Source organism: Canis lupus, chromosome 25 (genome assembly GCF_011100685.1).
Source record: "Canis lupus familiaris isolate Mischka breed German Shepherd chromosome 25, alternate assembly UU_Cfam_GSD_1.0, whole genome shotgun sequence".
Lineage (NCBI taxonomy): Eukaryota > Metazoa > Chordata > Mammalia > Carnivora > Canidae > Canis > Canis lupus.
In genome coordinates, this window is record NC_049246.1 from 3,740,331 (window position 1) to 3,753,400 (window position 13,070).

Genomic DNA, 13,070 nt, shown 5'->3' on the forward strand with positions numbered 1-13,070 from the left:
ATAACCTGTTTGTTTTGATAATATTGCTTTTCAAGAAATGATGTGGGGGTGCCTGGGTGGCTCATTTGGTTAAGCATCTGCCTTTGGCTTAAATTATAATCCAGGGGTTCTGGGATAGAGACCCTAGTCGGGCTCCCTGCTTAGCAGGGAGTCTGCTTCTCCTCCTCCTCCTCCCCACTTGTGCTCTCTCTCCCTCTCTCAAGTAAATAAAATTGTGGAAAGAAAGAAACAATTTGAATTTATTTTTGAGATCTGGTAAAATATCACAGCCTGGCAAGTTAGTTTATAAGCAGATGCCCCTTTTATAACGTTGTAATTTGTCTTTAAATGTCTTAGCTATCTCCTCTACTTACATTAATTTGGGCTACAGTTATAATTCGTTCGTCATTAAGTACTCTTGACATAATTGTTTGAATTGCTCACTTTGGATAATCTTCAAGTTTGAAGGATTTCAAAAACCCAATTTCTAAATTCCTAAATTTATTGTGTAAACAGTGTATGCTAAAGAAAAGATACAATTTCAGAAATAGTGAAATAAGTCCATATAAGATCAGTCAGCAGTTCTTATAAAATCTCTCTTTCTCTCCACATCTCCATGCCCACTGCTAAATCTTTTTGTTAAAGTCACCGTCATCTTCATCTTGACTTCTGCAGTAAATTTCTATTCAACCGATCTTCCCGCTACTTATCTTTGCTCCCTTCTGGTCTATTTGCCAGGTCAGCAAACCTTAATATCTTTTAAAAACCTCAAAGGAGATTATGCCACTGCTTGCTTAAATTTCCCTAAAAGCTTCTCATTGTACTTCACATTAAATCAAAACACTTCACCATTGATCTGTAAGGCCCGTTCCTCATTCTCTGACCTCATCTATTTAATGTGGCCACATCTATTTTCTGTCTTTAAAACAGATTAAGTTAATTCTTTTTTAGTTTTTACGTTTTTCTCTGTACTTCAGATACTCATTCCCAGATCTTGTCTTTTTTGTTTGTTTGTTTGTTTTTAGATTTTACCTGTTTGCTAGTGAGAGAGAGCATGAGCAGGGGATGCAGGGGTGGGTGGAGGCAGAGGGAGAGGGCAAAGCAGACTCCTTACCAAGCAGGGAGCCCAATGCAAGGCTTGATCCTAGGTCCTTGAGATCATGACCTGAGCAGAAGGCAGACGCCCAACCAATGAACCACACAGGTGCCCTCCATGATCTTTTCATAGCCAATTCCTTCTTGCCATTCATGTCTCAGCTCACACATCATTTCTTCAGTCAGTCCTTCCTTTATCTTACCTAATGTTGCCCTCTCTATCTCTGACTCACCACAGTACCCTGGTTTTCTTTTGTTTTGTTTTTCCTCCTACTGATCAGTGCTCTCTGAAATGATCTTACCTGTTTACATATGAATGTTTTTTTTTCTCCCTCTGGACTTCTTAGTTCCATGGTGGCAGGAATTTTGTTGGTCTTGTTCATTTTTGTTTTACCATTGCCTGGGACTTTGCTTGGCAAGAGGTAGTGTTCTACAGATATCTGTGATTTATATATATAATGCTTACTGATCTAAATAGAGATTTTTTATTTCTTTAATTTTGTTAGTTTGACTCTTAATATTTCAGATGTTTCAAGAGGTATTCCAGGTCGTCTCTGAATCGGCAACAGGATCTGTCTCATTGTCCACCTCCTCCACAGCTAAAATTACTTGATTTCTTACAAAAAAGGAAGGAAAGAAAGGCAGGTCAACATTATGATCTCAAGATATCTAAAGCAGGAAATGTAAGTATGTGTTTTTTTAAATGAAGCTTATTATTATGTCAGAGCTCTGCTCACTTTGAACTTTCAGCGTATTAATACTGTTTTTAATTTTCAGTGTGTAGATATGTGGAAGCGGAGTCCCTGTAATTTGGCCATACCTTCTGAAGTGGATGTAAGTCAGTTCATGAATTGCACTTATTTTCTTTTTTTTTTTTTTTTAATTTTTATTTATGATAGGCACACAGTGAGAGAGAGAGGCAGAGACACAGGCAGAGGGAGAAGCAGAGGGAGAAGCAGGCTCCATGCACCGGAAGCCCGACGTGGGATTCGATCCTGGGTCTCTAGGATCGCGCCCTGGGCCAAAGGCAGGCGCTAAACCGCTGCGCCACCCAGGGATCCCTGCACTTATTTTCATATAAGGTTCCTAAATTTAACTAGTAGCAGCTTATACTCTAGGAAAACAAACACTTAACTTACAAAGTAATGATTTTTTTTTAATCAGTAACTCATTTTTAGAATATTTTAAGAATATTCTTTCACATTAACTTGTGTAAGAATAACTGCTTAATACATTTGTATTGCTGTAAAAAGTCTGTTTAGAGTAGGAATAATAACCAAGGAATTTTTAAATATAGAAAAAGATGGTAATATTACATAATACGTATAAGATGTATTCTTTTTTCATAGTATTTCATTATAATTTCCTGGTAATGCTACTTTTCTTGAATTAGTTAAATGTAAAAATTAACAATATTAGAGCAGTGGCCAAAATTAGAAACTTTGATGTTATTTTCTGCTGATCCATAATATTCATGACCTATAAATGATCAAAAACATGAAAGAGACCTTTTGATGACCTGTCCCTTATTTCTTTTACTTTCCTATTTCTCCTGTGTTCCATTTTGTTCTTTGCTCAACTCTTTAAAATTGGTTTGTTATTTTAATGGATGTTTGCTTTTCTTTTGCATCCTTCCTAAGCTAGCAAATGTACTATTCTTATTTTCTGGAAATTAAAAAAAAAATTGTGAAAAGTACAAATCCAAAACCATCAGAAGTACACTATATATATGACTAAAGGAAGTAAACTATATTATTTTTTGATAATTTAGGTGTTTCTGGAGGAACACAGCTTGAGAAGAGATGTTAGTATAAATACCAAAGAGTGGGATTTAGCTTTGGAAAGTAGACTGGATATCCAAAGCATTGCTTCCCAAACTTTAATGTGTATCCTAATCACCTTGGCTTGCTTGATAAAATGCAGATTTTAATTCAGGAAATCTGAGCTAGCACTTGAGATGCTGCAGTTTTGCCAGTCTCCCAGGTTGCATGTACTAGGGGGAGGTGGTGGAGGGTGCTGGGTTCACAGCTTACACTTTGAGTAGCAAAACTAATACAAAGTTTCTCAGTCTGAATCTATCAGAAGAATCATCTAGAATGCCAAGTAAATATAGGTTTCAGGCCCCAGATCTTCTAATTTAGTCAGGTCTCCAGGGGAAGGACATGGAAATCTGTATCTTTACCAAGTTCCCAGGTGAATCTGATTTACTCTTAAGGTCATGGTTGCCAGAAAGATGAGAATATTTGATTCACATGGGCTAGTAGGAGATGATGCAGAATATACGGTCCATGTCCGATTAAAAAATGGAAAACATTAACAAAAATTTTATCCACTTCAATATAAATTCCCTAGACTTCCCCCAGTTTTGTCACCACTCTTAAGAGAACTCTTGTTCCATGAAAACCCAGCTGAAGGAAAAGATCCTGGTCCTGATTCTCTTTTTGACTTTCTAGCTTTCCTAAAGGATAAATGTGATGATATCAACTTATGGGATAAAAGAAGAGGAACTGCCCAAAAAAAAGGCATCTGTGTTTACTACACCTATTTAATGACAAAAGAGATTCTAATTTGTTATTAAAGCCAAATAGTGAAATTAATGTATCAGGAGAGTTTTAAACTAGAGTTTAAATAATGTTATCAGTAATTTAAGAATTTTTGTGCTTGAAACTGTATTGTATTGTTGAGTGATTTAGGTCTTTCCCTTTGTTCACAATACTGATTCCATTACATCTGCTGTCTCTTGATTTGATTACTTAGGTGGAGAAATATGCTAAAGTGGAAAAGTCCATCAAATCTGATGACTCACAACCCACAGTCTGGCCAGCCCATGTAAGTCCATCATTGCAGTCTCCTTTCTGATGAGGCTGTTTCTGAATTTATTAAACATAAAGTGCTTTTACTTGAAGTTTTTTGTTTTTTATTTTTTGTTTTTTTATATAAAGTACATCCTGGGGGTTTGGTGAATTAAAGGAAAGAAAAATTGTTTTGTTTTTCATAAAGTATAGTTTTCATTGTAAAGGGCAGTTGTGTAACTGCATTTTTCTGTTTCAGAAGCATATTGGTAGTTCTGATTTGTTTTCTGTTTCTAATTAGTAACTTATTCTAACAGTGATTTTGAATGTTCTGTGTAATTTTCCCTAAGTGCAGTAATAATTCTTTATATGTGACAAACAGAAGTAGTTCTGTCTCCAAACTTTTACCCCTTTAATATTTAGTATTTGCATTTGTATGTACAGTATATGCAATTCTGCTATTATTTCTCTTGGGCTTGGTTAACTACTCTATTGGAACTCTCATCCTGAAAAGTGCTATGTAAAAAAGAATCCTGGACTTTATTTTCTTAGATGGGCTTAAACAAGTCTATAGTCAAAATGTGATCTGTCTTATTGCCAGTTACAAGTTAATGTGTTGTTTGTTAACTTTGTGTATTGACTGAAGAAAGTATCTGGGACACTGTCTTTTCCAGGATGTAAAAGATGATTATGTATTTGAATGTGAAGCTGGTAATCAGTATCAGAAAACAAAGCTGACCATTTTGCAGTCACTTGGTGATCCACTTTACTATGGTAAAATACAGCCGTGTAAAGAAGATGAAGAAAATGACAGCCAGATGTCTCCATCCCAGTGAGTTCTGTTAAATGCATGTAGTTGACAAAATGAGACCTCAGAATTTATCTAGCAACCACCAATGAATAAAAATTTCCCTTTGGGGATTCATTTGTTATTAAAGTACTCCAATTTAGATTTGTCAGTGGATATAAGTAGACCTAAATTACAATTACCATGTTGTCAAAAAAACAAAAAACAAAAAAAAAAAAACTACAACAATTACCAGGCTGTCCAGGAGTTATTTAAAATAATAATAATAATACCTTTTTAAAAATCTATAGTATAATTCCTTACTTGCTTTGAAGGACATTTCCTTGTTATAGTTATGTGTGGATGTGACTTCAACCTGTGAGCATGAAGTTGAAGCATTTCTGAGAAGTAGTTTGTTTAAATGGGTAACAAGCTTACTGTAAATGAAAAGATCCTTGGTATTGCACCACTGCTTGTAAGGACAAAGACTCGGTGCTTAATGTGGTTTTTGGCTCTGAAAAAATAATACACATTTGATCTTCCAAAACTTACGGACTATGCTTATTCAGTACAAGGTAACAGTATTTTGTTTTCATTGTTAGTTTATTTTGTTTTTCAATCAGGTTGCTCTTTCAAATAGAAGAGACTACAGAAAGGAGCTTAAAAGAAAAAAGGCAGGGGTCAGGCTTATGTTAAATTGTTTATGAAGTCTTTACTTAACATAAAATATGAATTGAAACTATAGCAGAAATGGATTTTAAAGAACAACCTCACCAGTATCTAAGTTAAAGTCAGTGGGAAGAAATAGTTTTATTTGGGGAATCACTAAGTTATTTTTTCACATTAACAGTTCCTAGTGTTGAATACCACATAGATCAGATATTTTGATTACCATTATTTTTAGAAATCTCCCCTTTCTAGACAGACATTGGTCATTTTAAATCATAAACTTTCCTCAAACACAAAGAGATAATATTAATTCTTCTCATTAAAAAAAAATCAGTTCAAATGCCAATTGAGTAGCGGTAACAAGAGAATTGAATTTTTTGCCTTCACATCAGGGAGATGCTGAAAAATGCTGCATGATTTGTTACTTCCAGTCATTCCTCCATATTCATAAATTACTTGAGTTAATAACTATGAAATTAAAGTTTGAGCTGCATTAACCAAGTTTTTTCTTTTTTTTACATTTTATATTTCAGCTCCTCCACAGATGATCATTCAAATTGGTAATTAAAAAATAAACAAATTCACTATTTTAATCTGTTAAGAAATCATATAAATGTCAAATTCTTTAAAAAGATTTGGTAAAGACATTTTATTGAATTGGCAACAAACTACCTTCCTTGTCTAAAATATATTCTAAGATCTGCTCTGTAGACATTAATGACTTCAAAAATCAAAGGTTAAAGTGAGAGGAAAGCCAAAGGCATTGGACACAGTAGTTCAGTGAATTTTGCTGTAGGGCAGACACTTGCAAGTATATATAGCACTTGGTAACTTTCAGCCCAGATTTTGTTTTTATACATCAGTTTTGTGCCAAAATACATCTCCCTTAAATCAGCCAAATTATCCACAGAATTATTTTATAATGCATGCAAAACTTGGTCATTGCTTCATAAGTTTAAATGTATTTAATAATTTTTTTTGTAATATCTCTGTAGATTGACTCATTTTATAAAACTACAGTCACTAAAATATGGAAGCCTTCAAAAGTATCCCAGGGCTCCTTAAGACAACTCTTAACATAATACTTTTCTCTCTTTTAAACACTTCAGGTTTGTTATTGGATCGAAGACTGATGCTGAGAGGTAAAAATATTTGCATTTTTATCTTTAATCTGGATGGATATTAAAAGCTTCACTTTTAAAGGATTTCTTATGGAATTAGGAAAATAACACAAGAATAATGTTTAAAATACAGTGTATTTTGAATAAGAAAGCATAGATAAAATATCTATGGTAGCTCAGGAGGATAATTTCTAAGTATATAATCAGAATGTGAGTGAAAGTCAGTGGGTAATTTCTTTAGCTGCTAATTGGTTAAATAATCCCTGTAATTCCTGTATTAGAAGGAAGATACTATATGTTTATCTTTAGATTGTTTATTAGCAAAATGTTTTGAGTAGCTTGTTGAAAAGACTAGAAGAATGTACCTTTGGTGCAAAGATAAATTGTCTAGTTTGAATCTTTGTGTTAATTTTGGTGGAATTTTTTTGTTAACAGTTATTTATTTCCTATAAATTTGTGTTTAGAACAGAGTTAGCTAATCTTTACTCATTTACTCTTCATATTCCAGGGTAGTCAATCAGTACCAGGAATTGGTCCAGAATGAAGCCAAATGTCCAGTCAAAATGTCACACAGCTCCAGTGGCTCTGCCAGCTTGAGCCAGCTTTCTCCAGGGAAAGAAACAGAAGTGTGTTGGATGACTCTTTTGTCCTTATTTGTTTTTCAAAGAATCTAAGAAATGTTAAAGACTTTTTTTCAAGGGATGGGGGTATTGTGTAGTATTTAACTTTTTATTTTTTTTTATTTATTTTTTTGTGTACTTTTTTTATTGGAGTTCGATTTGCCAACATATAGAATAACACCCAGTGCTCATCCGATAAAGTGCCCCCCTCAGTGCCCGTCACCCAGTCACCCCTACCCCCCGCCCACCTCCCTTTCCACCACCCCTTGTTCGTTTCCCAGAGTAAGGAGTCTCTCATGTTCTGTCTCCCTTTCTGATATTTCCCACTCATTTTTTCTCCTTTCCCTTTTATTCCCTTTCACTATTTTTTATATTCCCCAAATGAATGAGACCATATAATGTTTGTCCTTCTCCTATTGACTTACTTCACTCAGAGTAATACCCTCCAGTTCCATCCACATCGAAGCAAATGGTGGGTATTTGTCGTTTCCAAAGGCTGAGTAATATTCCATTGTATACATAGACCACATCTTCTTTATCCATTCATTTTTCCTTGGGCACCAAAGCTCCTTCCACGGTTTGACTATTGTGGACATTGCTGCTATAAACATTGGGGTGCAGGTGTCCTGCCGTTTCACTGCATCTGTATCTTTGGGGTAAATCCCCAGTGGTGCAATTGCTGGGTCGTAGGGCAGATCTATTTTTAACTCTTTGAGGAACCTCCACACAGTTTTCCAGAGTGGCTATACCAGTTCAAGTATTTAACTTTTTATAATGTAAACTTTCAAGTATACACAAAGGTAGAAGGGTATAATGAACATCTATCTGTGCATATTAATCACCTGGCTTCAACAATTTACTATTTTCCCTGGAAAGATTTAAGAGTGGAAGCTTTGCTTTAGAGTGGAAGTTTACCTATCTGACCTTCCTCAAACTGTCTGCCCACCTTACTATCTAGAAATCTTCATTTTTTATATATACTATAATTTATTTCATGGATCTTCTTATGTGAAATTATGTATTTTTTTAACTCTCACACCCAATCTATAACAATAAGAGTACTTTGCAGAGTTTTAAACTGTGTGTTCTCATCTAGAAGCTATAGTGGCATTAATTTATGAATTTCTGATTTGAGCTTAATTTAATTTTAACAAGTATATTTAATGTCCCTGTCTCTTAGCAGCCTGAGACTGTGTCAGTTCAGTCTTCAGTATTGGGAAAGGGAGTAAAACATCGACCTCCACCCATCAAACTTCCCTCAAGCTCAGGAAATAGTTCTTCAGGTATTAAATTCTTTGTTGTCTGTAATCTGGAGTAAAACATGTCACACAGTCAAAATCTGTTTTTAAAACTTCATATAATGACTTAGTTAACAGAATTTTGAATTGTAAGTGTAGAAAATAACTTTTATATTCTTCTAGGTAACTATTTTACACCACAACAGGCCAGCAGCTTTCTAAAATCTCCAACTCCTCCTCCTGCTTCCAAGCCACCAAGTCTTTCTCGGAAGTCATCTATGGATCTCAATCAAGTTAGCATGCTTTCTCCAGCTGCCCTGTCACCTGCCAGCTCATCACAAAGTGAGTTATAACTTAAATTCCTCATAAGCTCTTCATTAGCTTTTTGTACTTAGTGTTTCTTAAAACAGCTATTTTTTTTTTGACCAGTAAAATTGAAATCTAAATGTACTATGTACCCAAAATGTATAAATTTTGAGAAGCTTCAGGCAAATCTCTTGTTGATTGTATGTATTTTGTGTTTATTGTAATTGTATTTGTTTTTCTGTATCTGTGTATGCACTGTGTGTATACCTTATAGACTTACAACCTACACATATCCTTAAAAAGATGTTAGCCAAATGTGGCAATAAGATTCCAAAATACTTTTTATTCCAGTGTACCCTAGGATCATGTTACATTTTATGTAAATTATATAGCTGATATGAAAGGAAAAATGTCATACGAGTTGTTGCTGCAGTCCTATTTGTGTATGTAAGAAACCAACTAGTTCCAAGGTGGTGATAGAATAAACTGAAAGCTGATTTTTCAGAAACACTCCTACACTCTTAAAAATTGTAATCAGTTACTAAAATGTGGTAATCATAAAGCATTATTCTGAAAATATTAAAATGTAATTTTTACTACTGAATACTTTTTTTTTTAACATCAAGAAGACTTATGCAAGAATTCTAGCATTCAATTGGGAAGATTTCTTCAAATTAGAGATTTCTGAGATATTTAGGTATCAATTTGAAAAAAAGCATTCCAGTTTTTTAGATTTTTTTATAGATAACTAAAGTGTGCTGAAAGTTTTATACACTGCACAGTGATAGAGTGGTCTTCGCCTTAGATATAAACATCTTCATCTTGATAGCTCAAAAGGTGTAATTTTTCTGCCTTCTTGTTTTGCACAAAGAAAAATTTATAAATTTCCTGGAAGTCTTATTCACACTTCTTATGTTGTGGGTATGGATTATGTTAATCTACTGCACACAGTTGTTACTTTAAGTAAGGGTTGAGTGACAGCTTCTGGACATTCACATTTCTTTCCTTTCTTTCTGCAGGACATGAAAGCTAAAAAAGAAAACACCTCAAGAGCTTTTGGTTTTATTTTTTTGGTTTTTGTTTTTTGTTTTTGTTTTTTTTTTAAAAAGTTGATAAACTGTGCATACTTCATTCACAACAGATTTTCTATACATTCTTACATTTAAACAGAAGTACACAGTTACTGTTAAAGATGCAGTATTATCTATCAAATATTTGCTTTATTACTGCGTTTTGTAAATTTGTTTGTCAGGATAAACTTGATGTGTTAGGAATTAAACATGTACATTTAGGTGCCAATTATGATTGTTAACCATATGTAATTTATTAAGTATGTTCAGAGTTTATCTCAGACTGTTACAGAAAAGAAGCAATATTTTTAAGTGAAGTTCTAAATTAGTGAAATCGTAAATAACAAAAATTAATTTGAATTCCTCTTAAAGTTTTTAGGCCAAAGGTAGCATGTAGGAAATTAACTTTTAAATGGGTATTGTGGTAGAATACAAATGTATATTTTTACTGTTACTGTAATAGCATCTCTGATGGAATTTTTAGGTGATATACTGCATCCTTAATTGTAATTGAGTGTAGCAACACTCATGTATCATGTGTAGAAATTAACACTTGCAGTTAACTGCTTAAAAAAAAAAAACTGGAACAAATTGTCAGTGCTAAGTAAGATTCCATTAACCTTATTTTAAAAAGGACTGGCCATTTATAACAAACTAGCAATTTTTATTTTTCTCAATGAGCAGGATCTGGAACTCCTAAGCCATCTACTCCTACACCAACCCCTTCATCGACCCCACACCCTCCTGATGCTCAGAGCTCAACTCCTATTACCCCTTCAGCCACCCTTACTCCCCAAGATTCAGGCTTCACCCCTCAGCCCACTTTGTTAACTCAGTTTGCTCAGCAGCAAAGGTCTCTGAGCCAGGCAATGCCTGTAACGACCATTCCTCTTTCCACCATGGTAACATCCATAACTACAGGAACCACGGCCACCCAGGTCATGGCAAACTCTGCTGGACTTAACTTCATCAATGTAGTGGGCTCTGTTTGGTAAGTTTGCATTGATGCCCTGGTTTTGTTTCTTTGCTTTGTTTTTTGTTTTTTTTGTTTGTTTGTTTGTTTGTTTTTTAAGATACTCTCACTGTGATGTAAAGAAATTTTTGTGAAATTAACAAATTGCATATTTCTGAAACTGAAAAATAGTTTACATGTGGATAGAAACTATCTCAACAAATCTGTTTTAGTTTTAGGTAATACATGTATTACATGCACTAACCTAATATTACACATTGACAGCAGCATAGATTTTCCTGTTTATCCTCAGCATTGCCATCTTTTAATCCCTTGATTAATGCTTTTATTCTTTCAAATTATCTTTTCAACCCTGGTAAATATACAGTACTTAATTTTAGATAATCTTGCTGTAACTATCTAGCATAAAAATGAAACAGAACCCCAAAACTGATGTTTAAAACCAAGATACCTAATTGTGTTTGTGTAGTAGTTTGTTTTTTAATCCAAGGAATTATTATGTGACTGTAGTTTTTCTTTTGTAGTGCAGGTTTAATGCTTTATCTTATTCTTCTGCAGTGGAGCTCAGGCTTTGATGAGTGGTTCAAATCCTATGCTGGGCTGTAACACTGGTGCCATAACTCCTGCAGGAATAAACCTGAGTGGCCTTCTACCCTCAGGAGGTCTGCTACCAAATGCATTGCCCAGTGCAATGCAGGCAGCTTCTCAAGCAGGTCAGAATATTGGAAATCATAATCTCTAAAAAATTAAAGTATATGCTAGTATAAAAATGTCATTTTAAGCATATTATATGCGCTTAACATCCTTATTTCTTGAAGCATTATGTCACAGGTATTTTGTTTATAAAACCCTTGAAGTTCCAATATTTGAATTAAAAAAGCATTTAGTAATTAACTTCTATGAAGAAACTTAGTAAGTTTCTGCAAATTATATCTGCCTTCCAAACATAATAAATTAATTTTGATAGCCTTATTGTCAGTGTAGCCCTATTCCAGGTTAAAGAAATACATTTTGGAAACAGGTTGTATAAGAAAGGTAACATAGAATGGCAGTAAAAGGACTAGGCTCTGGAGCCAGACTGCTTGAGTTTGAATCACAGTTGTGGAACTTACTGAACAGTACAATCATGGGAAAGTCACCTCACTTTCCTTGTCTGTTAGATAGGGAATAATAATAATGCTTTGCCTCATAGTTGTGAAGATTGAGTAAACATAAATGATGTACTTTAAATTGAGACGTAATAAGCATTCAAAAAAATTTGCTGTACTCATCATAATTAGTAATAGTTTTAGTGCAATAGTTATTTATTACTACATATATTGGAGAAGAGTTCTAATAACTTACACAACTTTTTAATGCTGTTTAAAATAATGTTTTATAACATCTTGGATAATTGTTTTCCTGAGAAAATAATTAGCAGGGAAACAAACTTAGCATAGAAAAATTTATCAAAAAATTTCTGAATTACAAGAGATCAAACACAAAGAGTATAATTTAAACATGTAACATATTGCTGTGATTTCCTAAATCTGATGATCTCAATTTTAATAAAAGTTAGTGACAGAAGCCCTGGAAAATGGAATCAGGTGTTGAATTTAGGATGCTTGCTTATATTTGCATATACCTCTGCTAGTTAGTTGCATATGGCTCCAGATGTTCAGTGTGGGGCCCAAAAGAAGTCACTTATTTTTTCTCCCTAGCCTCAGTTTCATCTGCTCAAAAATGGGAGTAAAAATATCTTAACTTCAGATGGTACTTAGGAGACATTAATGAAGTGATTTGGAAGTGCCTTTGGTAAGCTACAAGCATTATATAGATGTCATCCATTTTTAAAGGGAGTTATAGCTTTCCATGAGAATTTTTCCTGAAGGGGATAAATCAGTACTGTAATATTTTAGTGTGTTTATGCTTTTTTTATTTTCTTTCACAAGGCTTTGATATCATCACCTGTAAAAGTTCTGCTTTTTATCCTTTTTTTATTGAACTATATGCTTAGAGGACCAGATACATTTTAATTAGTGTTCAGATCGGTATATTTTGTTTATGTGGACTTTGAGGCCATGGTCAGCAAAGTGCAAGAATGGTTATCTTTTTTTAAAGGTTTGTCTTAAAAAAAAAAAAAAAAAAAGGCAAGAGGAAGAATATGCCAGAGAGGCCATATGTGGCCCACAGGGCCTACTGAAAAAGTTTGCCAATCCTTATATTATGATGCACTCTAAAGATTTTGGGGATTATGTTCAGAAATAATAGCAATGTTTCCTGACTTTCAGTTTTGACCCTGAAGCACAAAATTCAGTGTTTTTTTAAACATTATTAATATTACAATTTTGTACTTGAAAAAATAGCAAACAGTACATGGATTCTTGGAGATATGATTCTTATTGTATGCTCCTTAACCTTTGAGAAATTTAAATAGATGT

The 13,070-nt window shown here is 33.9% G+C and overlaps 1 protein-coding gene across 18 annotated transcripts in view; it reads left to right on the top strand.

Annotated features, from left to right (window-relative positions):
- Window positions 1-13,070, top strand: part of SUPT20H (SPT20 homolog, SAGA complex component) — a 39,944-nt gene that overhangs the window by 17,414 nt on the left and 9,460 nt on the right. For 11 of the 18 annotated variants that reach the window (XM_038573181.1, XM_038573182.1, XM_038573179.1 and 8 more), the window contains 11 exons: window positions 1,601-1,757; window positions 1,852-1,908; window positions 3,832-3,903; window positions 4,541-4,698; window positions 5,856-5,882; window positions 6,432-6,464; window positions 6,952-7,069; window positions 8,244-8,346; window positions 8,485-8,643; window positions 10,362-10,668; window positions 11,209-11,363. In XM_038573181.1, coding sequence (XP_038429109.1) covers window positions 1,601-1,757; window positions 1,852-1,908; window positions 3,832-3,903; window positions 4,541-4,698; window positions 5,856-5,882; window positions 6,432-6,464; window positions 6,952-7,069; window positions 8,244-8,346; window positions 8,485-8,643; window positions 10,362-10,668; window positions 11,209-11,363 — 1,346 coding nt within the window. Of the gene's footprint in view, window positions 1-1,600; window positions 1,758-1,851; window positions 1,909-3,831; window positions 3,904-4,540; window positions 4,699-5,855; window positions 5,883-6,431; window positions 6,465-6,951; window positions 7,070-8,243; window positions 8,347-8,484; window positions 8,644-10,361; window positions 10,669-11,208; window positions 11,364-12,350; window positions 12,445-13,070 lie in introns of all 18 variants that reach the window. The other 7 variants (XM_038573193.1, XM_038573191.1, XM_038573194.1 and 4 more) reach the window with 4 other exon arrangements.